Genomic DNA, 25,170 nt, shown 5'->3' with positions numbered 1-25,170 from the left:
CTAGTAACAATTCATCTCTTCATCTTCAATCAAGTGTCAGATATCGAGACAAGTGTCGAGGAGTCAAGCCAAACACCTCACCTTCACAAGGGCTATCCTTCAAGCAACAACCTTCCTGCAAGGATTCCTCCATCCACTCCTTGTATCTTGGAGACAATCATTCCATCCATAGTCATACATGCATCATGCATATCATTGCATTCTCATTATCATTTTTTCCACATGATCCAATCATCAATAAAGCAGGGGCATCTACCCTACCTTGACTCTCAAACAGAATTTCAGAACTCCGCCTAATCTATTCCACAAAGCAGAAATCATGATCAATCAGTACACTGCATATAGAATTCATTGCATTGCATCTCCAGAAGTGCATAAAACAAATCAAACATTGCATGTAAAGCTTAAACCAAGTTACTCATCAGATGAGGTCCCTACAAGCAATCAATTGATATTCCACTGGATCATTCAGAGTTACCATTGTGGTGTCATCCCCCAAAGTCAATCATGTTCATCTTTCTTTAACCCAGAGTTGATACTTTTATGTTCAACCCAGAGTTGACTTTCCATTCATCTTTTAACTCCGAGTTAATTATCTTTTCCCTCTCGACCCAGAGTTGATGGTTATCTCTTCTTTTATTCAACCCAGAGTTGATCTTTTTCTTGTTCCTTTCTCAACCCAGAGTTGAAGGATATCTTTTCTTTTATTCAACCCAGAGTTGATCTTATTTCTCCTTCCCACTCAACCCAGAGTTGACGGTTACTCCTAATTGTCTATCTTCCCTCTTTCAACCCAGAGTTGAATTACTTTCTCTCAACCCAGAGTTGATCTTCTTTCTTTCTCTCAACCCAGAGTTGATCTTCTTTCTTTCTCAACCCAGAGTTGACTTCCTTTTCTTCTTCAACCCAGAGTTGATACCCTTGCTCAACCCGGAGTTGATGCCTATATCTCATCCCATTAATATTGATTTCCTTTTTCATTCTCAATCCAGAATTGATGTTTACCTCTTATTCAACCCAGAGTTGACTTTCCTTTATTCTTCAACCCAGAGTTGACGGTCATATTTTGTCCTTTCCCACTCAACCCAGAGTTGACGGTATCTCTTGTTTCCTTTTCCCGCTCAACCCAGAGTTGACGGTTATCTTTTATTCAACCCAGAGTTGATCCTTCTCCCACTCAACCCAGAGTTGACGGTTATCTTTTATTCAACCCAGAGTTGATCCTTCTACCACTCAACCCAGAGTTGATGGTTATCTTTTTACTCAACCCAGAGTTGACGGTTATATTTTTCCTTTCCCACTCAACCCAGAGTTGATGGTTATCTTTTTGCTCAACCCAGAGTTGTCGGTTATTTCTAATTGTTCATCTTTCTGCTTTCAATCCACAGTCATTATCCAACTACCTTCTCTCAACCCAAAGTTGACTTTCTTCCTTTCTTTCTCAACCCAGAGTTGACTTCCCTTTATTCTTTGACCCAGAGTTGCCTCCCTTTTCTTTTTCAACCCAGAGTTGATGTTCAATTCATTTCTAACTCAGAGTTAATTTGATCAATTCGGAGTTGATACAATCTTCCTCAATGGAGTTGACACCATGTCTTCCCCAGTGGATCCAATCTCTCATCAGGCAAATTTTCAGGTTCACTTGGTATTTAATCTTCTTCAACCTTGATTGCTCGAAAGGCTAACGCCAATCTCCCCTTCATGTTTAAGACGATTAAATAGGGGCAGCTGTTGCACCCCAAAATTTGCCCATCTAATTATTTTTAATTGGCTTACATATCTCATTCATTTACATCTTAGGTCATCAACAAAATCATGCATCATTAAACAACCATTGGCATTGGAATCAGAGATCTTAAATTATTAAGGTTTCACTGTGATTTTTAGGGTGTATACATCCAACAGAGACTGATTCATCTGGTTCTCCTCTGTGCTTTGAAATGGGACTCAGATAGTTTTATGGATCACGAGCAAAGAGAACACAATTTTGGGAACGCCTTGGCTCTTATGGATTAGGGTTTCTATCATCATTTAAGGCTTATTTCAACTGATCCTTATCATATCTTCTAGCTTGGTTCAAGTGGGTTTTATTAACTTGAATATGTGTCATTTGGATCCAAACAATAACTTGAAAACAATTCATTCAAAGTTCAAGTTTCAACTATATTCTATGTTTAAGATGAATTCCATTTGCAAAGCTCATTCAAATGACTATCATGATTCACTACAAGCTCCATTCAAGGTTTATTACAAGTTTTACATGGCAAGATCACAAGCTTACAAGGTTCAATTCCATCATAACCGTTTCATTACAAAAAGCCATACCATTACATCATTCAAAAGTTTCTACAAAAAGCCAAATTACATTGTAAACATCATTTCACCTCAATTTACATTACAAGATACTACATTATTCTAAGCTCATCTTGAAGTCAAGGCTATTTTATCATTCAACCATAAATCCCACAAAAGAAAAAAACCAAAGGCCTTTGTTATTATGACAATTACAATTCATACATACACAAGGAAAATTACAATATTGAATCTAAAAAAGGAAGAGGAATATATATATATATATATATATATATATATATATATATATATATATATATATATATATATATATATATATTGCATCTCTCGACCAAGGTCAACCAATGCCCTCCAAATACATATTACAAATTCAACAAAGTCATGTACAATCCATCTCAAACTCATCCGTTCCTTCGTAATCAATCCACGCAGCTCGATTAACTTTCCAGCCCTGCAAAAATAACAGAAAAAACATCCATTCAGTGATAGAAGTCCCCTATTAATCCAGTCACATTCCAAGCTATGAATAAGAAACAAGGCTCAGCATATTTATACAGTTACTTCCAGTATGCAAATCAAAGACAAAGAATAACGACACATCAGAATCAATTTATTTGATCTCAGCATGCCATGGTCAATACAGCCTTATCACTAATTTTGACACTTATTCTAACTTTCAGCACATAACTAACTTCTATCAAGTGAGGCCTATAACCAATAACAGAATCCAACAGGTCCCTAACTGCCTATAACAGAATCTAACAACCTGTAACTGATTCTCAACCACCTAACAGCATAACCAACTAACCTCTAATTGAAATACAACAGAAAATTCAGAGGAGAAACTAACCTGCAAAACTATATATAACAGAGTCTCATCACTAATTCGGGTCCCTCTTGATTCATTCTTCAAATCTTCACTTCACACTCAGAACCTCACTTCTCACTCTCCTTCGATTCATTCATCATCACCATCTTCATTCACCACTTTGCTTCCAGATCCATCTTCACTTTCATTCAAAGCTTCTCTCCACCATTCACTCACTTCACCTTCATCACCATCACCGATCCAGTGTTCTTCACCTTCAGAATCCTTCACCTCTTCATTCAATCATCAACCTTCCTCCCCTTTGACTCTATCTTCATCGCACAAAAAACTCAGAACCTGCAATAAAACTTGGAGCTCTGTAATCGCTTTGAACAGGACCTTTATCCTTCTCTCTCTGAACCTTCTGCATCATCTTCACCATCAACACTTCAATCTTCACCGCATCTATCAATCATCATCATCATCGCAGCATACACACAGAATACAACAATCAAAACAAAAACTCAAGAATCGAAAAGAAGAAGAAGAAGAAGATAGCGCAAAAAGTAGAAAGATAACGGAAGAGTACCTGAAGTGAAGACTTCCTCGCGTTTGTTTCACCAAGGCGACGCCGTCGAAGGAGCGCCGGACTGACTCCGGTAGGTAAACGCGAAATTCCCCAACTTTCTTCATCTCTTTACGCTATTTTTTCACGCCATACAGTAGATTATCATCCTCTGATTATTTCCCCCATGATCACACTCCACGATTCGCATCCGTTGCCGTTTAATTTCGTTTTGGCTAGATCTAGGTTTCTTTTGTTGTTCGGATTAGAGAGGATTAAGAGGGGATATGAGATGTTAAGGATGAGAATCGGAGAGAGGACATAGAGGGGAGTCTTTTAGTATGCTCAATTTCTAGATAGGGTGAGCTCCGCCGTCTCCGGCACGGCGGAGCGGTTTCTGGTGAGAGAGGCGAGAGCGAGAGTGAAACGAGAGAGAGAGGTTTCAGTTCACGTGAAAGTTGAAACGATACATGCTAAATCCCAATTCCCCTTTCTCTTTGTTTTATTTAATTTGTTTTTAATTATTAGAATTAAGGGATTAATTGGTGATTAACTCTGATTAGAAGTCATAGTGCCTGAATTAATGTTGAAATCTCATAATTAAAGGTTGATTAAAATCTGCATAATGATAAAGTCTGAATAATAACAATAACAATAATTAATTCTGGAACAAAATATCTGAACAAAAAACAATATCCCTGGGCCCTGCACACGAATTCCTTCTGATCACCCCCTCTAGGCCCATCATATCACCTTTTTGGCTGTTCAAAACCATAACAAAGAAAACTCTGCGGGCCAACACCAGTGGGCCTGCCCCCAGCTTCTCTTGACACCCCATTTCCTTTTATTTTTCATTAATAGATTTAGGTTTTTAATTAGATTTCTTCCTATTTCTTTTAGATAATAAAAGTGCTTAATTTTGAGACTTTAATACATATCTTGACATAGAAAATAATCACAAAAATATTAGTTTAGGCTTGTATTTTTAATTTGCTTGCTTGATTAAATCATTCGCTTTGTCACATAAAAAATCAATAAAAAATAGTTTCTTTTATTCCATTTTTGCACTTTATTTTGGATCATTTGTGTTCATATTCGGTGCTATATTTTCAAGTCACTATTTTCGTCATTTTACACTAATGTTTGTATCGTTGTTTACTTGTATTTTACTTGTAATTTCGGTCTCCGCTTATGCTTGTAATTTCATTTCTTTACTCCTAACACTAGGTAGGGACCATGACAATATTAGGAATTAGAAGTTCCCATTCACATTAGCTAGTTATTCATTTTAAGCTAGTTTGCTTTCCCTTTTTCTTTTCAACTTTAAAACATTAATAAAGGACGACGCGAATCATGCTAAATGCCTTTTTTTAGTGTGAAAGAAATGATTGGGGCGTAGGCCTCGATGTATGTTCTTTCCCACTTAGCGGAAGAGAAATGATTGAGGCGTAGGCCTCGGTGTATTTCTTAACCGTTATTTAGAGAAACGATTGTGGCGTAGGCCTCGATGTGCATTCTCTAAATATTCAAAAATTGTATTTCATTTAGAGAAACGATTGTGGCGTAGGCCTCGATGTGCATTCTCTAAATATTCAAAAATTGTATTTCATTTAGAGAAACGATTGTGGCGTAGGCCTCGATGTGCATTCTCTAATTATTCAAAAACTGTATTTCATTTAGAGAAACGATTGTGGCGTAGGCCTCGATGTGCATTCTCTAAATATTCAAAAAAACTCTTTTTTATGGCATGATTCAAGTCACAAATTAATTTCCCTTAAAAATCACCAATCAAAAACATTTAAAATACTTAATAAAGGCTTAGACCTAAACAAAGTAAGGAAGTGATGCGAAGCCTTGTAGTGGGTTTTCGTCCATCATGGAATTACACCTAAAAGACACAAACCAATTTTCTCTCTTCTCTCTCTTGCCTCCGAGGCATTCTTTCTCTTGCCTTCAGGGAATTCTTTCTCCTAATCGGACACGTTATTTCCGCTCCATTCCCAGCTTAAGACTCCAGAGGTCGAGCAGCGGAGTGCGAATGTAACTGTTCAACTAAAAAACACAAAAACAAACAAAAACTAAAGAGCCGAACTACGGCGCTCTGATTCCTGAAAAGGATACGTAGGCATTAGGTCGCGGGGCCTAAGCGAGCACAACTATTTATAAACCTTATTTTCCCCGTGTTTCTTTTTCTTTCATTTGCATGCATTCCCTTAGTAATTAAGCTTTAGATTTACACACCCTTTAGATAGAAACAAACATAGGTGGATACCATCGAGTACGATGGGCGTGAGGGGTGCTAGTACCTTCCCCTTGCGTAACCGACTCTCGTACCTTATCTCTGGTCGAAAGACCTCGTTCTTATTCACCTTAGGTTTTCTGATATTCCTTTCCTTCTTTGGGATAAATATATTGGTGGCGACTCTGTTCATTTTCGCGAGCGTGCGACACATATGCAAACATAGAAGACTCAGAAATGACAACATCATGAGACATGGATCTTTGAGTAGCAAGACGTTGTTCTTCTCTGAGAAGTTCACCGACACATGTATCTAAAGAAGGAACAGGATTCCTATTCAGCAAGGCACCTCTGACAACCTCAAATTCTGCACGAAGCTTCATGAGAAATTGATCTCGCCTACTAGTATTATAGACCTCTTGGACATCCGCGAGAGAACTCTTGGGTACCTCAGCATGTATAATCGCAGAGTGTTCTGTCCACAAATTCAAAAAACCAGAATAATATTCTTGAACAGACAGATTGACTTGTTTGTAATTGGCAATGTCTAGCTCCAACTAAAAACGTTTGGCCGCATTGTCTAGGTTATAGATACGCTTCAAGTAGTTCCACATTTCTTGAGCAGTTGAAAAAGATCGCAAATTATTAATCATATGAGGATCAATAGTACCGAGAATCCAAGTGATAATCTGAGCATCTTCTATTTCCCATGCATCTAAGTCAGTTGTCTCTAACGGTGCCAAAGAGACATCGTCCAAGTGACTCCATAATCCTTTCCCTTTGACATACATCCGAAACTGAAATTCCCAAACAAGATAATTCTTTCCGGTAAAACGAACACAAATATGATCTCTCTCTTTTTCGAAAGTCATAATATCAGAGATGACTTAAGAACAATTTTGTTAACGTAACAATTTTGTTAACGTGAAACAAGAAACACCAACAGAACACTGAAGAATACTTGCCGACACCAAATCAACACTCCAATTCAGGATACTCGCCGACACCAAATCAAAACCCTAATTCAGGATACTCGCCGACACCAAATCAAAACCCTAATTCAGAATACTTGCCAACACCAAATCAAAACCCTAATTCAGAATACTTGCCGACACCGATACGAGAACACGATCAAAGCAAACACGATTTGCAAACAAGGAGGAATAACAAAATTGTAACTTATGAGCGCTACCAGAAACACGATTGTAAGCACCAGAGATTAGAATCGCAATCTTGGAAGAGATTACCGAGAACCGAGATGATTTCAATTACCGAGAAACGAGATCTACCGAGATGATTTCAAGAGCGACCCAGTGGGGTGTCGCTGAATAAAGCCAAGATTAACCTAAGACTCACAGGTTTGATCGAAAACCTACTGATACCATGTCAATAATTCTTGACTTCATACTTTTCTCATTATTATTTCTCGTATATATAAAGGTTACAGGGCTATATCGGTAATTACACTAAATAAATACATTTAAACTAATTCCTATTCACAGTTTGTGAGCCCTGGTCTATACACCCCATTACACAGCCTACTAACTAAGTACTAACCGTTCATTTATTTAGATAAGGATATCCTAACAGGCACCATAGAATAAGGCCTGTGTCATTCAGTGGAATAACTAACCTTGTTACTTTTACTGTTACTGTGATCATATTGCTAATGAAAGCAAGGTACCTCATGGGAAAATTAATTTTGCTCTGCCCTTGCCAGGAACCATATGTTCTATTCCTGCTTAGAAAATTTTCAGAATAACATGTCCTTTTTTTTTCCTCATAGCAAACAACATTACTCATATAGTTGAATTCATATTTCATAAGTTCTAAAGTGCAATAAGCCAGAAACATAGAAAAGCTTCTTGAGTATTCATGTTCGATATCATTAAACAAAATATATATACAATTTGTCAATCTAATGGTTATTTTTTCCCATCTTTAAAATTCGATAAGATGCCTAGTTTAAAATTAAATTCTAATAAACTATGTCAGTCTCTGTTGGTGACAGGATCATAGCCCATTAAAGCCTGAAGTTATATTTTGAAAGACATCTTCGGTACAAGGAATGGTGAGGCCACCCATTGGATGATCATATCCAAACTCTTCCTTAGCTTGGCTCAACAAGTCTTGAAACGATGGTTGGTTCAAGTATGATATGGGGATCACACACCGCTTTTGTTTTTCTCCAACATATACGGCAAGATATCCCTTTGGCATGTCTGCAGTTTTCGAAGCTGCTCGGTTTGCTGCAAATGATGCCTTTCTGATGATACCAGAGAAACGAAAGCCCATAGTTGTATTTGTGTAAAAACTTGAGAAGAATTGATTTTTAAAAAGACAAGTAAGCAAGAGGCAAGTTTTTGTTATTCGAATGCTTTAGGTAGTGAATGATTTGTGTTGGTTCTAAATGCTTGTAGCCATGAATATATATAGATAAATGAATATTGAAAAATCTTTGGCTACTTAATTGACTTGTGAACAAGAAATAATCTACAAAGGAGACAAGAGATATCTAAGATCACATGGATTGTCTTAGAGATCTTTCCCAAAGAACAAAATAGTATGATCTAATAGATAATACACATCGGCCCCACCTTCTTTTAAGAAAATCAACATATCACACAGCCAATAGGAAAGTTTAATCGACCTTGTTACTTATTTAGCAAGGAAGGGACCACAAAGTTCTGTTCTGGTATGCAAAACTCATGGAGTTTGTCTTGCAAAAATATAAAATAAGGTTCATAGTAATCTTGTATTCAATATTGGTTCGCTTCTTGTCTCCAAACACTGTTTCTGAGCTGCTATCAATCAGATCCTGCACAAATTGCACATAAATTTGATATATATTTAGCTGGTAGATGTATATTATTAGATGGATTGTCAATTTGACGAAACATGTGATGTGAGATGTCTAAACTATGTCTACCATTGGATTATCTATAACAAAATGTAACAACAGACATCAGGTTTCTTTCCCCATTGCATTGTCTTGAATGTTAAGTAGCTTATCTGTTGGCCATTTTCTCAGAGGGTAGGGTATACGCATGATCTTCCAATTAACTTCCTAATCCTTGAAAATGACTTCAATTAGACAAACCATGTGATCACATCTCCACCACTAGGCCCTATTACAGCACATCAGATTACATTCATTGGTTAATTGATTTGTACAGGCCCTTAGCAACTATATATACAATACTCCTTGGTTTCAGAAACAACACAAGTCTTTTGCATCCTAAACCATCAGAACTCAATATCCATTTCTCATCCAATCCGTTAACAAAAAATAACAATGGGTTTCGGCATAACAAGTATTATCAGAAGGGCATCATTTTCCAGAACCCAAGGATCTACCAAGGGAATTGAAGTTCCTAAAGGCTATCTCGCCGTTTATGTTGGAGACAAAATGAGGAAGTTTACGATTCCGGTATCATACTTGAACCAACCATTATTTCAAGAATTATTAAATGTAGCAGAAGAAGAATTTGGATACGATCATCCCATGGGTGGTCTCACAATTCCATGCAGTGAACATGAATTCCTAAACCTCACCTCTCGGTTGAATTGAGCTGTATATCATGATAATATAGATTTAGATAGATTAGTTTAGGCTGATTTTAACAGAGGGCATTTTTTTATCGTTTAGTTTGTTCCATGTATCAACGATTCCTACGGAAACATAATATGTTCCCTCAATGAGAATGTTATGACAAGATAGTATTGTTAATTCATTTCAGCTTTTTCCAAACCTCATCAAATTCTAATATATGCATACATACAGCAGTCAGAATCAAAAAGCAAATAAATTTATTGTTTAAATTTAACTCAAAAGTTTCCCCACAAATTTATTGAGCAAACATTACATGAAGACACTCCAAGTTGACAGAGGCTCCTGAATCTAAGATGATAAATTCATTACGTTTTTCATGTCTCACAATTGAAGCGAGTTGTGGTAAATTATCAATTGAGAGAGGAGTATCCACTGAACTTAGAGGTTAATCATGGAAATATTATACCTGATAAAATTATCTCATAGATGGACAAATTTGAAACGGTACATCTACAAAGTGGTCCAATATTCTTGTGACTCTTGATGAAAATGTATAAGACAACACCATGTGGTGGTTCGTGAGAAGTTATCTATCACCAAACCCCATTACATTGCCTACTAAATAAGTACTAACCATTCAAATCTTTAGATAAAGATATCTTGATAATAGACATCATAGAAATGAGGCCAGTGTTAATAAGTAGAATAATTGACCTTGTTACTGCCACTGTTTTTGTGCATTTGCTTGTGAAGTTATATAGTTTAAAATAAAACTATAACAGGTTTATCTTTCACCTTTTGTCCTAGGGAAAATATATATGCTCTGCACTTGGTAGGAATCATGAGTATTACTTATTATATATTCCTTCTTTTAAAATTTCCAGTATACCAAGTCTTTTTTTTTATAGCAAGCAAAATTACTCATTCAGTCATATTTCATAAGTTCTTAAGTGCTATAAACCAAAAACAAAGAGATGATGTTTGAGTAATTGAATTCATTATCATTAAATTTTAACTCTGTCAAGCTAATGGACATTTTTTCACATCTTTACAATTTCGTAAGATGCCTAGTGTACAAAAAATATCACTACTAAGCTACGTCAGTCTCTTTTGGTGTTAGTTTCATAGTCCATTCAAGCTAGAAGTTATATTTTGGAAGACATCTTCTGTGCAAGGAATCGTGAGGCCACCCATCGGATGATCGTATCCAAACTCTTCCTCGGCTTGACTCAGCAAGTCTTGAAACGACGGTTGGTTCAAGTATGATATTGGGATCACAAATCGCTTCTGTTTCTCTCCAACATATACAGCAACATATCCTCTTGGAATGCCCATAGCTTTTGAAGAGGATGCTCTTTTGATCATACTAGGAAAAAGAAAACCCATTGTTGTATGTGTTAAACTTGAAAAGATGTTTTAAAAAAGACTTGTAAGCAAGAGAAAGTTTTTGATATTGTGATGCTTTGGAATGTGAATGATTTGTGTTGTTCCTAAATGCTTGTAGCAATGAATATATATAGAGAAATGAATATTAAGAAACTATTGCCTACATGAATAATTGGTGAAGACTATAGTATAAGATTAGATGGATGGGATCAAAGAGAATACAAGGAGACAAGAGCATAGATAAGATCACATGGTATTGTCTTAGAGGTCCTTACAAATCATTAAATAAAATAATAGACAATACACCAACATATCACACCACCAGGAAGTTTAATTGAAATTCATACTTATTTATTAAAGCATGGACCGCAAAGTTCTGATCTGTTATGCAGATATCACGGAGTTTATGTTGTCTTGCAAAAATAAAAACTGTGGTTCATAATGGATCATGATCTTGTGTCCAATATTGGTTCTCTACTTGCCTCCAAACACTGTTTCTGAGCGTCTCTCAGTCAGGTCCTACTCAAATTGCACATAAATCTGATATATTTAGCTGTTAAATGTATATTAGCTGGATTGTCAATTTGAAGAAACATGTGAGATGTCTAAAGCATGTCTACCGTTGAAATAGCTATAACAAAATGCAACAACAGACATCAGATTTCTTTCACCATTGAAATGTCTTAAATTTCCTAATCCGTGAAAATGACCTCTGTTAGACAATACCATGTGATCCCTTCTCCCTGAATAGGCCCTATTACAACTATATAGTATATATACACTACTCCTTGGTTTCACAAGCCACACAAGTCTTTTACATCCTAAAACATCACAACTCAGTATCTATTTCTCATCCATTCCTTTAACATAAAACAAACAATGGTTTTCCGCAGTATTATCAGAAGAACATCATTTTCCAGAACCCAAGGATCTACCAAGGGATTTGAAGTCCCTAAGGGCTATCTCGCAGTCTATGTTGGAGATAAAATGAAGCGGTTTGTGATTCCGGTATCATACTTGAACCAATCATTGTTTCAAGAATTGTTAAATGAAGCTGAAGAAGAATTTGGATATGATCATCCAATGGGAGGTCTCACAATTCCATGCAGTGAGGATGAATTCTTAAACCTCACGTCTCGCTTGAACTGAGCTGTAAATCATGCTAGTGGAGATTTAGATAGATTAGTTTAGGCTAATTTTAACAGAAGCCATTTTTTCATTTCATTCATGTATCAATCATTCCTGCGGAAACATAAAATGTTGCCTCAATGAGAATGTTGTGACAAAATATATATAGCAGAATCATTAATCCGTTATATTATACAATTGTTCTTATCTCTACTGTAATGGAAAGGCTGCAATAAATGACTTGAGTTTCAAGGTTTCTACAATCATTTCGTTTATATAAAGAAGTTAACAGTTTTATGAATCTCTAATATTTCATTATGAGCCTTCACCAAATCAATAAAAGTCTAACTAACTTATCCTGGTATGAAAAGTAAGATTTTATTATTGATTCTGAAATATGAACATCTATGTACCATAAATAACTAGGAAAAATTACAATATGATTAGGACATCTTTAATCAAAGATGAAGAAATTATATATATGTTGAGCCAAACCCTTTCTTTCTTTCTTTTGTGAGAAAGTATCCATTCAAGTGTCTATAATCTAGAACTTATAATCATTTGGTTTGTAATTGTTACATTATACGCATTGAGAAGCAATGATCTTACCAACTTTGAAAAAACATGGAAGAAGACATTGATGGAAGCCTCATTGTTAAGTAATGACACACGAAATGAAAAGCTTGAATAAATGTCCAACACTTAGGGTACCGTTTAGAATAGAGACAAGGGGTACCTGATATCATGATTCATTGCACCTAAATACATAGAGAAGAAAGTGAGATGCGGAGGAATCCACCTTACACACTCACCATTCTCCCTAAAAATACCATCACACAACAAAGGCTAAAGCGAAGAAATTCAGAGAACAAAGGAGTAAAAGAGACTTCCAAACGAAGATGATGAAATAGTCGTGGGAGAATGAAACAAGAACACTTAAAATGTGGTTGCAAAGAATGTCAGGAGCAATTGCAAAGAATGTCAGGAACACTTAAAATGTGGTTGCAAAGAAGGATATAAGAATGTCAAGATACTAAAGGGAAAATATAGGTTGAATATGGAGGAAGTTTCACTATAACCACTTTTACAAGCCCTAGCTACAAGAAGACTCACAAGCCCCGACCTGATTTCACCAGATCGGGCTTTGGGAACAATTGTTCCTACCGAGCCGAGGCAGGACTAAATCCAGGCCATTAACTTAGTAAGTCATAGGCCAGAATCACAACTGGCCAAAATCGGTTTCGACCCCAAATTTGATCCACTAGGAAAGAGCTCAATTTAACCACTTAAGTCCTAAAGGCAAAGATATTTACGACAATAGTAAACTCATCAAGATGAAGAGGGGAAGAAAGTAAAAGATCTATTTAGATATCAGTTGCTAAGGCTGAAGGTTCTAGGACCTACAGAGCAGGAATGGTTCTTCCCTGAAAAAGCACTTGATCCAACAGGAAATTATGTATTGTCATTTATATAATTGAAAAGATTTTTCATGTTTTCACAAAGAACTTGTTCTGAAAGGAGTTATAACAAAGAAATCAATTAATTTCGATTGCATAAAACATTATAACATGCAACCAATATTGAGTTGAAGCCATATCATGACTAATATGACTAATAGTAATGTGAATATATCAACAGTTGAAAAACAATCCTTTAGCTGTCATACCACCATTTTGCACAAAAAGTTGAAAAATTCAGATGTCTAACAAAAACTATGTTGGTGACTCATCAACATAGAAGGCCAATATTCGTGTGACTCTTGATCAATATGTATAAGACAACAGCATGTGGTGGTTTGTGAGTAGTTGTGTATCACAGAACCCCATCAGATAGCCTACGAAGTAAGCACTAACCATTCACTTCTCTAGATTAAGATATCCTAAAAATAAGCATCATAGAATGAGGCGTGGTTCGTTAAGCAGAATAATTGACCTTGTTACTGCCACTGTTATTGTGCATTTAAGATATGTAGTTAAAAACAAAACTATGACGAATTTATCTTTCACCTTTTGTCCTAGCTAGGGAAAATAACTGTGCCCTGCTCTTGCTAGGAGTGATGAGTTATTATATATTCATGCTTTTCAGATTTCCAGTTAACCAAGTACTTCTTATACTATAGCAAGCAACATTAATCATATAGTATATTTCATAAGTTCTTAAATGCAATAAACTGAAAACACAGAGATGATAATTGAGTAATTGAATTCATTATCTTTAAATTCTAACTCTGTCAATCTGATGGTCATTTTTTCACATCTTTACAATTTGGTAAGATGCCTAATGTACAAAAAAATGTCTCTACTAAGCTATGTCAGTGTCGTTTGGTGTTACTTTCATAGTCCATTCAATCCACAAGTTATATTTTGGAAGACATCTTCTGCGCAAGGAATGGTGAGGCCACCCATCGGATGTTCGTATCCAAACTCTTCTTCGGCTTGACTCAACAAGTCTTGAAACGATGGTTGATTCAAGTATGATATGGGAATCACATACCGCGTCTGTTTCTCTCCAACATACACAGCAACATATCCTTTTGGCACCTCTACAGTTTTTGAAACTCCTCGTTTTGCAGAAAAGGATGCACTTCTGATGATACCAGGGAAACGAAAACCCATTGTTATATGTGTTAAAACTTGAGAAGAATTGGTTTTAAGATTATTCTTTTAAAGGATAACTAAGGTTTTGAAGCTGGAATGTTTTAGGATGTGAATAAGTTGAGTTGGTCCTAAATGCTTGTAACCATAAATATATATAGATAAATGAATATTTTGAAACCATTGGCTACTTGAATGATTGGTGAAGTATAGACTATAAGGTCACATGGTACTGTCTAAGAGGTCTTTTCCACCGATCAAATAATGTGATATAATAGATAATACAAATCCCACATTATAATACGAAAATCAACATATTACCCCACCAGAAAACAAGCTTATCCATGCAAAAGAAAGTTCAATTGACCTTGTTACTTATTTAGCAAGGGAGAAGGGACCACAAAGTTCTGTTCTGGTATACGAAATTCATGGAGTTTGTCTTGCAAAATTATAAATTGTGGTTTGTAGTGATCTTGTATCCAATATTGGTTCTCTTCTTGTCTCCTAATACTGTTTTTGAGCTGATATCAATCAGGTCCTACACATTTGCACATAAATCTGATATTTTTATCTTTTAGACGATATTAGCTGGATTTTCAATTGAAGAAATATGTGATATGTCTAAACCATGTCTACCATTGAAATAGCTATAACAAAATGTAACAACAGACATCAGGTTTCTTTCACCATTGCATTGTCTTGAATGTCAAGTAGCTTATCTGTTGGCCATTTTCTCAGAGGGTAGGGTATACGCATGTTCTTCCGATAAACTTCCTAATCCTTGAAAATGACTTCTATTAGACAAACCATGTGATCATCTCTCCATCACTAGGCCCTATTACAGCACATCAGATTACATTCATTGGTTTATTGATTTGAAGAGGCCCTTAGCAACTATATATACAATACTCCTTGGTTTAACAAACAACACAAGTCTTTTGCATCCTAAACCATCACAACTCAATATCTATTTCTCATCCAATCCGTTAACGTAAAAACAATGGGTTTCGGCATAACAAGTATTATCAGAAGGGCATCATTTTCCAGAACCCAAGGATCTACCAAGGGAATTGAAGTTCCTAAAGGCTATCTCGCCGTCTATGTTGGAGACAAAATGAGGAAGTTTACGATTCCGGTATCATACTTGAACCAACCATTATTTCAAGAATTATTAAATCAAGCAGAAGAAGAATTCGGATATGATCATCCAATGGGTGGTCTCACAATTCCATGCAGTGAAGATGAATTCCTAAACCTCACCTCTCGGTTGAATTGAGCTGTATATCATGATAATGAAGATTCAGATAGATTAGTTTAGGCTAATTTTAACAGAAGGCATTTTTTTATCGTTTTGTTTGTTCCATGTATCAACCATTCCTACGGAAACATAATATGTTCCCTCAATGAGAATGTTATGACAAGATAGTATTGTTAATTCATTTCAGCTTTTTCCAAATCTCATCAAATTCTCATACATATATACATACAGCAGTATTCCAGAATCAAAAAGCAAATAAATTTATTGTTTAAATATAGCTCAAGAGTTTCCCCATAAATTTATTGAACAAACATTACATGAAGACACCCCAAGTTGGCAGAGGCTCCTGATTCTAAGACTATAAGTTCATAATATTGCAACTGTTATATCTTGTCTGTAATGGAAAAATTATAACTAAAATATTGTACCTGATAAAATCATAGGACAAATTTGAAACGGTACATCTACAAAGTGGGCCAATATTCTTGTGACTCTTGATGAAAATGTATAAGACAGCACCATGTGGTGGTTCGTAAGAAGCTATCTATCACTTACACTGCCTACTAAATAAGTACTAACCATTAAAATCTTTGGATAAAGATATCTTAATAATAGACCTCATAAAAATGAGGCCTGTGTTAATAAGTAGAATAATTGACTTTGTTACTGGCACTGTTATTGTGCATTTGCTTGTGAAGTTATATAGTTTAAAATAAAACTATAACAAATTTATGTTTCACCTTTTGCCCTAGAGAAAATATATGTGCTCTGCTCTTGGTAGGAATCATGAGTTATTATATATTCTTTCTTTTAAATTTTCCAGGATACAAAGTCCTTTTTTTATAGCAACCAAAATTAATCATATAGTATATTTCATAAGTTCTTAAATGCAATAAACTGAAAACACAAAGATGATAATTAAGTAATTGAATTCATTATCATTAAATTCTAACTCTGTCAATCTAATGGTCATTTTTTCTCATCTTTACAGTTTGGTAAGATGCCTAGTGTACAAAAAATATCTCTACTAAGCTATGTCAGTTTCTTTTGATGTTTCTTTCATAGGCCGTTCAAGCCAGAAGTTATATTTTGGAAGACATCTTCTGCGCAAGGAATTGTGAGGCCCCCCATCGGATGATCGTATCCAAACTCTTCCTCGGCTTGACTCAGCAAGTCTTGAAACGACGGTTGGTTCAAGTATGATATAGGGATCACAAATCTCTTTTGTTTCTCTCCAACATACACAGCAACATATCCTTTCGGCATGCCCATAGCTTTTGAAGAGGATGCTCTTTTGATCATACTAGGAAAACGAAAACCCATTGTTGTATGCGTTGAAACCTGAAAAGATGTTTTAAAAAAGACTTGTAAGTAAGGGGAAGTTTTTGATGTTCTAATGCTTTAGGATGTGAATGATTTGTGCTGGCTCTAAATGCTTGTAGCAATGAATATATATAGAGAAAAGAATATTAAGAAACTATTGGCTACATGAATAATTAGTATAAGATTAGGAGGATGAGATCAAAGAGTATACAAGAAGACAAGAGCATAGATAAGATCACATGGTATTGTCTTAGAGGTCTTTACAAATCATTAAATAAAATAATAGACAATACACCAACATATCACACCACCAGGAAGTTTAATTGAAATTCATACTTATTTATTAAAGCATGGACCGCACAGCTCTGATCTGTTATGCAGATATCACGGAGTTTATGTTGTCTTGCAAAAATAAAAACTGTGGTTCATAATGGATAGTGATCTTGTGTCCAATATTGGTTCTCTACTTGCCTCCAAACACTGTTTCTGAGCTTCTCTCAGTCAGGTCCTACTCAAATTGCACATAAATCTGATATATTTAACTGTTAAATGTATATTAGCTGGATTGTCAATTTGAAGAAACATGTGAGATGTCTAAAGCATGTCTACCGTTGAAATAGCTATAACAAAATGCAACAACAGACATCAGGTTTCTTTCACCATTGAAATGTCTTAAATTTCCTAATCCGTGAAAATGACCTCTATTAGACAATACCATGTGATCCCTTCTCCCTGAATAGGCCCTATTACAACTATATACTATATATACACTACTCCTTGGTTTCACAAGCCACACAAGTCTTTTACATCCTAAAACATCACAACTCAGTATATATTTCTCATCCACTCCTTTAACATAAAAGAAACAATGGGTTTCCGCAGTATTATCAGAAAAACATCATTTTCCAAAACCCAAGGATCTACCAAAGGACTTGAAGTCCCTAAGGGCTACCTCGCAGTCTATGTTGGAGATAAAATGAAGCGGTTTGTGATTCCGGTATCATACTTGAACCAATCATTGTTTCAAGAATTGTTAAATGAAGCAGAAGAAGAATTTGGATATGATCATCCAATGGGTGGTCTCACAATTCCATGCAGTGAGGATGAATTCTTAAGCCTCACGTCTCGCTTGAATTGAGCTGTAAATCATGCTAATGGAGATTTAGATAGATTAGTTTAAGCTAATTTTTTAACAGAAACCATTTTTTTCTTTTCATTTAGTTTGTTCCGTTCCATGTATCAATCATTCCTACGGAAACATAAAATGTTGCCTCAATGAGAATGTTATGACAAAAAGGTTCTTAAAACAATTTTAGCTTGTTCCAAATTTAAACAAAGTATAATATATACTCCCTCTGTCCCATATTATAAGCAAATTTAAACAAAGTATATATATTATACAACTGTTCTTATCTCTACTGTAATGGAAAGGCTGCAATAAATTAGCTTTGATGAGGTGATTTCTCACATCATGTATTGCTCTTGGAGATGGGTTTGTAGTAGGGAACCATCGCGTAGGATTAATTTTTATGATTGGTATAAATTACCATTATGTAGTAACAACAATTACTAGTGTATTCTTGTTGTAAGGGTTGCACCCTTAGTGCGATTTCTTATAATCATTGCTTATTAAAAAAAAAAAATTACTTGAGTTTAAAGGTTTCTACGATCATTTCGTTCATATTCAGCAGTTATATGTTAACATATATTATAATATTTCATTCTGAGCCTTGGGACGCACTCACCAAATCAATAAAAATCTAACTAACTTATCCTGGTATGAAAAGTAAGATTTTATTATTGATTCTGAAATATGAACATCTATGTACCATAAATAACTAGGAAAAATTAAAATATGATTAGGATATCTATAATCAAAGATGAAGAAATTATATATATGTTGAGCCAAATCTTTTCTTTCTTTCTTTTGTAAGAATGTATCCATTCAAGTGTCTATGATCTAGAGCTTGTAATCATTTTCTATGGTTTGTAACTGTTACAGTATACACATTGAGAAGCAATGATCTTACCAACTTTGAAAAAACATGGAAGAAGACATTGATGGAAGCCTCATTGTTAAGTAATGACACATGAAATGAAAAGCTTGAATAAATATCCAACACTTAGGGTACCGTTTAGAATTGAGACAAGGGAATCCACCTTACACACTCACCATTCTCCCTAAAAATACCATCACACAACAAAGGCTAAAGCGATGAAATTCAGAGAACAAAGGAGTAAAAGAGACTTCTGATTGAAGATGATGAAATAATCGTGGGAGAATGAAACAAGAACACTTAAAATGTGATTGCAAAGAATGTCAGGACCAATTGTAGATGGTATTAAGCTAGTTGTGAACGATGGAGTAGCAACAAAAGAAAAAAAAAATTGAAGGGTTTAGCACCTTGAAATAGTTATACCCGTTTGAGGGAGAAAAGGAACGCGAAAAACTCCAAGATATAGATGTATAATAAGTGAATATTCGAGCTCTAACCAATGAATAAAGCACATATAATCAATAACATTTTGTGTCATCATAATAAAGATATTTCCTGGGAAACTCATAAGGGACCTAGAGCGAGGCCATTATGCTACTAGCCTTAGGCTAACTCATGATAGGAAGTCGAAGAAACATAATTCGAAGAGTCAAATCATTTGCTGACCGAATGATATAAGAATGTCAAGGTACTAAAGGGAAAAGATAGGTTGAATATGGAGGAAGTTCCACTATAACCACTTTTACAAGCCCTGGCTGCAAGAAGACTCACAAGCCCCCACCCGATTTCACCACCACAAACTTTGGGGACAATTGTTCCTACCGGGCCGAGGCAGGACTAAATCCAGGCCATTAACTTAGTAAGTCATAGGCCAGAATCACAACTGGCCAAAATTGATTTCGACCCCAAATCTGATCCACTAGGAAAGAGCTCAATTTAACCACTTAAGTCCAAAAGGCAGGGATATTTACAACAAGAGTAAAATCATCAAGATGAAGAGGGAAAGAAAGTAAAAGATCTATTTAGATATCAGTTGCTAAGGCTGAAGGTTCTAGGACCTACAGAGCAGGAATGGTTCTTCCCTGAAAAAGCACTTGATCCAACAGGAAATTATGTATTGTCATTTATATAATCGAATTTTTTTTTCATGTTTTCACAAAGAACTTGTTCTGAAAGGGGTTATAACAAATAAAGCAATTGATTACGCTTGCGGAACATTATAACATGCAACCAATATTGAATTGAAGCCCCTATCAGACTAATGACTAATAGTAATGTGAATATGTCAACAATTGAAAAACAATCTTTTAGCTCTGGTACCACCATTGTGCACAAAAAGTTGAAAATTTGAGACATCTAACAAAAACTATGTTGGTGACTCATCAACATAGAAGGCCGATATTCGTGCGACTCTTGATCAATATGTATAAGACAACAGCATGTGGTGGTTTGTGAGTAGTTGTGAATCACAAAACTCCATCAGATAGCCTACGAGGTAAGCACTAACCATTCACTTCTCTAGATTAAGATATCCTAACAATAAGCATCATAGAATGAGGCGTGGTTCATTAAGCGGAATAATTGACCTTGTTACTGCCACTGTTATTGTGCATTTTCTTGTGAATATATGATGTGAAAAACAAAACTATGACAAATTTATCTTTCACCTTTTGTCCTAGCTAGGGAAAATAACTGTGCCCTGCTCTTGCTAGGAGTGATGAGTTGTTATATATTCATGCTTTTCAAATTTCCAGTTAACCAAGTCCTTTTTATACTATTGCAAGCAAAATTACTCATATAGTATATTTCATAAGTTCTTAAATGCAATAAACTGAAAACACAGAGATGATGTTTGAGTAATTGAATTCATTATCATTAAATTCTAACTCTGCCAATCTAATGCTCATTTTTTCATATCTTAACAATTTGGTAAGATGCCTAGTGTACAAGAAATGTCTCTACTAAGCTATGTCAGTCTCTTTTGGTGGTAGTTTCATAGTCCATTCAAGCCACAGGTTATATTTTGGAAGACATCTTCTGTGCAAGGAATGGTGAGGCCACCCATCGGATGTTCGTATCCAAACTCTTCTTCGGCTTGACTCAACAAGTCTTGAAAAGATGGTTGATTCAAGTATGATATGGGAATCACATACCGCATCTGTTTCTCTCCAACATACACAGCAACATATCCTTTTGGCACCTCTACACTTTTTGAAACTCCTCGTTTTGCAGAAAAGGATGCACTTCTGATGATACCAGGGAAACGAAAACCCATTGTTATATGTGTTAAAACTTGAGAAGAATTGGTTTTAAGACTATTCTTTTAAAGGTTTTGAAGCTGGAATGTTTTAGGATGTGAATAAGTTGAGTTGGTCCTAAATGCTTGTAACCATAAATATATATAGATAAATGAATATTTTGAAACCATTGGCTACTTGAATGATTGGTGAAGTATAGACTATAAGGTCACATGGTACTGTCTAAGAGGTCTTTTCCACCTATCAAATAATGTGATATAATAGATAATACAAATCCCACCTTATAATATGAAAATCAACATATTACCCCACAAGAAAACAAGCTTATCCATGCAAAAGAAAGTTTAATTGACCTTGTTACTTATTTAGCTAGGGAGATGGGACCACACAGTTCTGTTCAGGTATACGAAATTCATGGAGTTTGTCTTGCAAAATTATAAAATGTGGTTCGTAGTGATCTTGTATTCAATATCGGTTCTCTTCTTGTCTCCAAACACTGTTTCTGAGCTGATATCAATCAGGTCCTACACAAACTGCACATAAATCTGATATATTTATCTTTTAGATGATATTAGCTGGATTGTCAATTTTAAGAAGCTTGTGAGATGTCTACAAAATGCAACAACAGACATCAGGTTTCTTTCACTATTGTATTGCCTTAAATTTCCAAATCCCGGAAATGACCTCTGTTAGACAATACCATGTGATCCCTTTTCCCTCAATAGGCCCTATTACAACTATATGTACACTACTCCTTTGTTTCACAAGCAACACAAGTCTTTTACATCCTTAAACATTAGAAAACATTTATTTCTCATTCATTCCTTTTAACATAAAAGAAACAATGGGTTTCCGCAGTATTATCAGGAGAACATCATTTTCCAGAACCCAAGGATCTACCAAAGGATTTGAAGTCCCTAAAGGCTATCTCGCCGTCTATGTTGGAGATAAAATGAGGCGGTTTGTGATTCCGGTATCATACTTGAACCAACCATTGTTTCAAGAGTTATTAAATCAAGCAGAAGAAGAGTTTGGATATGATCATCCAATGGGTGGTCTCACAATTCCATGCAGTGACGATGAATTCCTAAACCTCACTTCTTGCTTGAATTGAGCTGTAAATCATGCTAATGGAGATTTAGATAGACTAGTTTAGGCCATTTTTTTGGCATTCAAAAAAGTTTAGGCTAATTTTAACCGAAGGAATTTTTTTACTTTTCCATTTAGTTTGTTCCATGTATATCAATCATTCCTACGGAAACAGAAAATGTTCCCTCAATGAGAATGTTGTGGCAAATGTCAATACATTATAATACATACAGATCAAGAATGGGTAATCCGTTATATTATGCAGTTGTTCTTATCTTGACTGTGATGTAAAGGCTGCAACAAATTTATGAATCTCTAATCTTTCATTATGAGCCATCGCCAAATCAATAACAGTCTCGCCTAACTTATCTGAATAAAAAGAAAAAAGTTGAATTTTATTATTAAATTATCTGAAATAGAAACATCTAAGTAACATAAATAACTAAGTAAAAGTAACAACGTTAGACTATGATTAAGTATTTGATGCTTCAAAAGTAGTACAAAATACTTATTTGATTGTTTTGACCAGCAATAACTTAGGTGCATTAATGTTAGAACAGCAAGTAAGAGACGATTAAAGAAACCAATGTTTTAAAAACCGGATTGACACGGCCGGTTAAACCGGTTCAATCTTGAACTGTTGTCTAATCCGGTTCGGTTTGGACCAATAAACAGTTAGGTCTATAAAATTAGGATAAAATTGCTTCAAGCTCAAAAAACCAAAATAATCGTAAAATCGAAATCGGTTTTGGTGAACCAGAAGGTTCAAAAAATCAAAGATAATTTTTTTATGTTTTACTTCATTTTATTTCTTTGTTTAAATTTAAAAAAATAATTATAGCAAACATTTAAAATTGTATAGATGAAAAATAAAGAATAAAATTGAAAGACAAAAGACAATGTAAATGTAATAGAAAGAGAAGAAATAATGTAATGTTTGTGGATACGGGATAACTGATGTTGGTCTTTAAAGAGATGTGAAAAATTGTCCTGATGAATAATTTATGACTTTGAGTTAAGCAATTAGGACAAATATATACATATTGGTCCTTAACTAATTTTATAATTTGTTATTGGATCTTACATTGCATTCTTCTTATTTTGTAAGCTTGTTTATTAGTATCGTATTTATTTGAGAATTTTATTTTACAAATTATGATATAAATAAATTTTATTAGGATATTTAATAATTTTTTTTTAGTTTAAATTTTATATACGGTTGAACCGATTGAACCATGACCCGCATGTTTTAACGGTTCTTTCTTCGGTTCAGTTTTTAAAACATTGAAAGAAACAATAAAGAAAAATCGATTAATGCTTAGACAAGTATGAGGCCAACAAGATATTGTGTCCAATGGGTTTGGACTATTTCAAAATACATGCAAGTCGTAGTGATTGCATCTTATATAGGAAAGAGTTTAAAAACTTGAGGAGTGTCCGAGGTGTGGGGAGTCACGCTACAAGCAGAGGGACAATGGTGTTGATGACGATGATGGTGTAACTAGCAAGAGTGTTTCTTCCAAGGTAATGTCGTACCTACCGATAATTCCAAGGTTCGAGAGATTGTTTGCTAATGTTAGTGACACAAATAATACTAGATGGCATACAGATGAAAGAGTGTATGATGGAAAAATTCTCCATGTAGCTGATTCAGTGCAATGGAAAAAAATTGATTCCTTGTTTCCAGATTTTGCCTTGAACCGAGGAACCTTATGCTTGAACTTGCGACCGACGGAACGAACCCTTTTGGTAATTTGGGTACTAACCATGCGTCATGACTTGTACTTATCATAATTTACAACATATCTCCATGGTTGTGCATGAAGCGCAAGTATATGATACTATCGATGATGATTTCGGGTCCAAACCAACCAGGGAACGACATAGATGTTTATTTAATGTCATTTATTGAAGATTTAAGACTTTTGTGGGAGGAAGGTGTTGATGTTGATGATGTGTATACAAGTGATAACTTTAAGTTGTGTGCCATGTTGTTTTGCATAATCAATGACTTTCCTGCATACAGTAATTTGTCTGGGTACAACGTCAAGGGACATAAAGTGTGTCCTATATATGAAGCTAATACATGTCACCACTAATTACAAAAAGGAAAAAAATACAATTTATCTTGGGCATCAAAAATTTCTAAGACCTAATCATTCATATCGTAGATTGCGAAAGGCTTTTAATGGAGAGCATGATTTTGATATCGCTCCAAAGCCTTTAATCGAGAAGGAAGTTTATAAAAGACAACAACACATTAATGTTGTCTTTGGAAAGAAACAAAAAAATCTTGTGGAAAAAATATTTGGAGAAAGAGGTCGGTGTTCTTTGATCTTCCATACTGCTCTAGTCTTGATGTAAGATATTGTCTTGATGTGATGCATGTGGAGAAAAACGTATGCGATAGTTTGATTGAAACACTTCTCAACTTTAAAGACAAGACAAAAGATACTAAGAAATCCCGCGAAGATATGGTTGTGAATTGTGATAGTATACAACAAGAGTTAGCCCCAAAAGAAGTAGGAAATAAAACCTATTTTCCCCAGCATGTCACATTATGTCTAAAAAAGAAAAGAAAAAAGTTTTTGCGATTGTTTGCAGGTATCAAAGTTCTCCAATGGTACTCATCAAATATAAAAAAACTTGTGTCAGAGAA

At 35.1% G+C, this 25,170-nt stretch overlaps 4 protein-coding genes across 5 annotated transcripts; 2 read left to right on the top strand and 2 right to left on the bottom strand.

Moving 5' to 3' along the window:
* Positions 1-7,775: 7,775 nt before the first annotated feature.
* On the bottom strand, positions 7,776-10,996 carry LOC131602133 (auxin-induced protein 6B-like). The gene is made up of 2 exons (XM_058874139.1): positions 10,628-10,996; positions 7,776-8,232 (listed from the first exon to the last, which is right to left on the bottom strand). The coding sequence occupies exons 1-2, from the start codon at positions 10,862-10,864 to the stop codon at positions 7,939-7,941; spliced, it is 531 nt and encodes a 176-aa protein (XP_058730122.1). The 5' UTR covers positions 10,865-10,996; the 3' UTR covers positions 7,776-7,938.
* On the top strand, positions 9,135-12,244 carry LOC131602131 (auxin-induced protein X10A-like). The gene is made up of 2 exons (XM_058874138.1): positions 9,135-9,450; positions 11,701-12,244. Exons 1-2 carry the CDS (start codon positions 9,221-9,223, stop codon positions 12,011-12,013), a joined length of 543 nt encoding a protein of 180 aa, XP_058730121.1. The 5' UTR covers positions 9,135-9,220; the 3' UTR covers positions 12,014-12,244.
* A 3,092-nt stretch (positions 12,245-15,336) lies between these two features.
* On the top strand, positions 15,337-18,802 carry LOC131602130 (uncharacterized). The gene is made up of 2 exons (XM_058874137.1): positions 15,337-15,816; positions 17,993-18,802. Exons 1-2 carry the CDS (start codon positions 15,587-15,589, stop codon positions 18,303-18,305), a joined length of 543 nt encoding a protein of 180 aa, XP_058730120.1. The 5' UTR covers positions 15,337-15,586; the 3' UTR covers positions 18,306-18,802.
* On the bottom strand, positions 16,763-17,752 carry LOC131602129 (auxin-induced protein 15A-like). 2 transcript variants are annotated; one of them, XM_058874136.1, is made up of 2 exons: positions 17,504-17,752; positions 16,763-17,185 (listed from the first exon to the last, which is right to left on the bottom strand). In XM_058874136.1, exon 2 carries the CDS (start codon positions 17,165-17,167, stop codon positions 16,904-16,906), a length of 264 nt encoding a protein of 87 aa, XP_058730119.1. In that variant the 5' UTR covers positions 17,168-17,185; positions 17,504-17,752; the 3' UTR covers positions 16,763-16,903. The 2 variants fall into 2 exon arrangements, with proteins under 2 accessions (XP_058730119.1, XP_058730118.1); XM_058874135.1 differs by lacking the exon at positions 17,504-17,752 and adding an exon at positions 17,379-17,500.
* Positions 18,803-25,170: the final 6,368 nt, after the last annotated feature.

The sequence above is a fragment of the Vicia villosa genome, linkage group LG5 (assembly GCF_029867415.1).
Source record: "Vicia villosa cultivar HV-30 ecotype Madison, WI linkage group LG5, Vvil1.0, whole genome shotgun sequence".
NCBI classification, from domain to species: domain Eukaryota; kingdom Viridiplantae; phylum Streptophyta; class Magnoliopsida; order Fabales; family Fabaceae; genus Vicia; species Vicia villosa.
The sequence above is the reverse complement of the archived record's forward strand: the minus strand, read 5'-3'. Positions and strand labels throughout refer to the sequence as shown.

What these genes read in the sequence shown, in the direction of transcription:
- LOC131602131 (XM_058874138.1), top strand. Translation starts at nt 9,221, where the DNA reads ATGGGTTTCGGCATAACAAGTATTATCAGAAGGGCATCATTTTCCAGA. An exon ending in ATGGGTGGTCTCACAATTCC is followed by an intron (nt 9,451 to 11,700) that starts ATGCAGTGAACA and finishes AAACATCACAAC; the next exon opens with TCAGTATCTATTTCTCATCC.
- LOC131602133 (XM_058874139.1), bottom strand. Translation starts at nt 10,864, where the DNA reads ATGGGTTTTCTTTTTCCTAGTATGATCAAAAGAGCATCCTCTTCAAAA. An exon ending in CAGAAGATGTCTTCCAAAAT is followed by an intron (nt 8,233 to 10,627) that starts ATAACTTCTAGC and finishes TCAAGTTTTTAC; the next exon opens with ACAAATACAACTATGGGCTT.
- LOC131602130 (XM_058874137.1), top strand. Translation starts at nt 15,587, where the DNA reads ATGGGTTTCGGCATAACAAGTATTATCAGAAGGGCATCATTTTCCAGA. An exon ending in ATGGGTGGTCTCACAATTCC is followed by an intron (nt 15,817 to 17,992) that starts ATGCAGTGAAGA and finishes AAACATCACAAC; the next exon opens with TCAGTATATATTTCTCATCC.
- LOC131602129 (XM_058874136.1), bottom strand. Translation starts at nt 17,167, where the DNA reads ATGGGTTTTCGTTTTCCTAGTATGATCAAAAGAGCATCCTCTTCAAAA.